Raw genomic sequence first — 2,816 nt, 5'->3', positions numbered from 1 at the left:
TAGACAGCAGAAAATACTCAAACTCAGTTCAGAAATTAATAAATTAACAACAAAGAGAACAATGAAAAGAATTAACAAAAGCAAGAGATGGTTCTTTGAGAAAATCAAAAAGACAGACAGATTTATAGCCAAAGTAACTAAAAGGCAGAGAGACAATATCCAGATTAACAAAATCAGAAATGAAAAGGGGACATAACAGACACCAGGGAAATCTAAAGAATCATTAGGTTTTACTTCAAAAGCTTTACCCCACACAATTGAAGAATCTAACATAAATGACAATTTTCTTGATAGACTCCACGTACCAAAGTTAAATCAAGATGAGGTAAACAGTCTAAATAGCCTTAAACTCTTTTTTTTTTTTAGTCTGTATCAGTGATTGCATCTTTAATTAGAAAAGTTTAACTATTTACATAACTTTATTGCTGTTTATTGTAACAAAAGATTAACTGGTGTGTAGAATCCATCCAGTAGCGTAGAAACTAAAAGCAACTGTTCCAGAAGACATCGTTGTGGATGAAATCTGATACTCAGTGTACAGCATAAGTCCTTTCATGTCATCTGGTTCTTGCTGGAGTCATCTATGTTCATCTCCCAGAGAGCAAAGAATCCATTTGACGTTTCAATAAATATTAAGTTGCAAAAATTAACTTCCATGGACTAGACATCCAAAGTTTTGATGAATGATTCCCAGAATCAAGTATGTCCTCCTTTAGTCCAAAGAGATGACGTCAGGAATGTTACTCCCACTGCTGGTTATGACCCCTGTCTCACTCCTGCTGCTGGATGAACTAACGTGAGTACTGCTTTCATGGGGGCTGGTGGTGGTGACAGACGTACTGCTTGCTGTTAAGGGTGAGGTGAGACTATCCAAAAACATAGGAGGACAGTACTGGGGATCAACTGGAATAAGGGAAAGAAAATCCAAACCTGGCAAATCTGATGACATGCTTGACACTGGCGTGTGGTGGAATGGTACTGAGTAGTCTGTTAATGAAGGTGGGATAGCAGCAGGATCAACTGAAGTCACACTGGGCACCCTTACAGAAGATGGCTGATACATGAGAACCCCTTTGGTTGGACTGTTTTGTGTTTCCGACATAAAGATGCATTTCCTTTTGGTGGGAGGGTCTTCCTCTTCATCAGAAGAGCTCTCTATTGTTAGATCAATAACATCTATCTTCTTCTTGCTTGCATCACTGGCTACAGTCACTGAACAAGGTTTACTAAAGACACTTGAACTTTCAACTTTTGTACAGGGCTGGCTGGTTACTTTCATAGCTTCTTTCTTAGGTCTCATGGGACACCAAGAACCATCCTCCTGAAATTTGATCTCATCCACATCAGAACAGTCATTGAGAATTTCCATAAAAAGCCCATCTAGTATCAGACTCTCATAGGCAGCCTTTTTGTCACACACAGGACAGATCCAGGTGGGTTTCTTCTCATTCATCTGAAGATAAAGGGCAGCATCAAAGCACTGCAGATGTGTACAAGTCACTGCACGGCACGGGATTGTCAGCCTCATTTTTCCTACTGGGCACATCAAGGACACTCGAAGACTAGTTGTAGCAATTTCACTATCGGGATCTGCAGTAAGTTTTTCTTTAATTAGTGCTCTGGAATGATCAGGATTTCTAATACCTTTCATTTTTAATCTCTGTAATAACATGGCTGACGTAAGCTGTCGTACAAGATACACAGACATGGAGTAATTCTTTCCAATTTCAGACGCCCAAGAAATAGAAATCTGATTTGGCACAGCTGAAGACAACCTAACTAAAGATGTAATATTCAAGGGGCGTCCAGGGCGCTTCTGTTCAATCCCATTTTTAGGTGGTGGTGCATAGCCAGGCAAAGGAAAGAGTTTCCCATTTACTTTTATACACAAACTATTGGGATAGTTATCTTCTTGAGGGCAACTGGTCTCGGCCAAGCAAAGTCTCAGCTGGACTTGGACTGTATAGTCTCTCCTGCCTCCTGGCAAGAAATCCCTGGAAATGCATATCTCTCTAACTTGCTGAGGTGTCAAAGCAAAAATAAAAAACTTCTCTTGAAACCGCTGAATACTGCTTTGAACTAAACTCGTGGGCTTGATGAGAACATCAAGGACGTCATAGAAGGGCAGGTTTTTTAACTGCACGTCAGGATGGACAGGAGGAATGGGAGGAGATGGTTGCTGCATCTCAAAGGTGGGCTTAGCGTCTTGAAGCAGCACAGAACCAACAGGAGATGATGGTGAATGAGGTGTAATTGAAGTAGAAGGCAACGAGTGGATTCCAGCCACAGTCAAGTCAGGTTCTACTGGTGATGAACTACCATCCAAACTGAAAACCGATGATTTGATTGTGGATAGATCAGAAAGTCCTTCAAGTGTCCGTGGGTATCGGCGTCTATATAATTCTCGAATTTTAATCTGAACCGCAGGGCTGCAGCCACTCTTCAATAAATGCAACGCCCTCATCAGGAGGTCATGCTTGCGCCCACTTTTATTCCGTCCAGCAAAGCCCAGTAACACTTGTAATTCAGAAACCCTAAAACTAGAAACCATATTCCTCAACTCCTCGAAATCCGCCATTTTATCCCGCCCGCGGGCGCCTCAGCCTTCGCCGTTCCTCCGCCCGCTGCCGCCAACGACACCGCCACCTTCTCCTGCAACATCCTGCACTGGGCGCCGCTCTAGACGCCGCGGCCGCCGCCGCCGCCGCCGCGCCACCACCTCCTAGTCTTAAACTCTTACGGAAATAGAATTAGTTATTAAAAGTTTCCAAACACACACACACACACACACACACACACACACACACACACACACA

General features: G+C 42.8%; 1 protein-coding gene across 1 annotated transcript; it reads right to left on the bottom strand.

Moving 5' to 3' along the window:
* Positions 1-362: 362 nt before the first annotated feature.
* Positions 363-2,705, bottom strand: LOC114615624 (E3 SUMO-protein ligase PIAS2). Its single transcript, XM_028761307.1, has one exon. It carries the CDS (start codon positions 2,576-2,578, stop codon positions 713-715), a length of 1,866 nt encoding a protein of 621 aa, XP_028617140.1. The 5' UTR covers positions 2,579-2,705; the 3' UTR covers positions 363-712.
* Between the last annotated feature and the right edge of the window lie 111 nt (positions 2,706-2,816).

This window comes from Grammomys surdaster, unplaced genomic scaffold (genome assembly GCF_004785775.1).
Source record: "Grammomys surdaster isolate TR1022 unplaced genomic scaffold, NIH_TR_1.0 126987, whole genome shotgun sequence".
Classification (NCBI taxonomy): domain Eukaryota; kingdom Metazoa; phylum Chordata; class Mammalia; order Rodentia; family Muridae; genus Grammomys; species Grammomys surdaster.
This window is presented reverse-complemented; position numbering and strand designations above follow the sequence as displayed.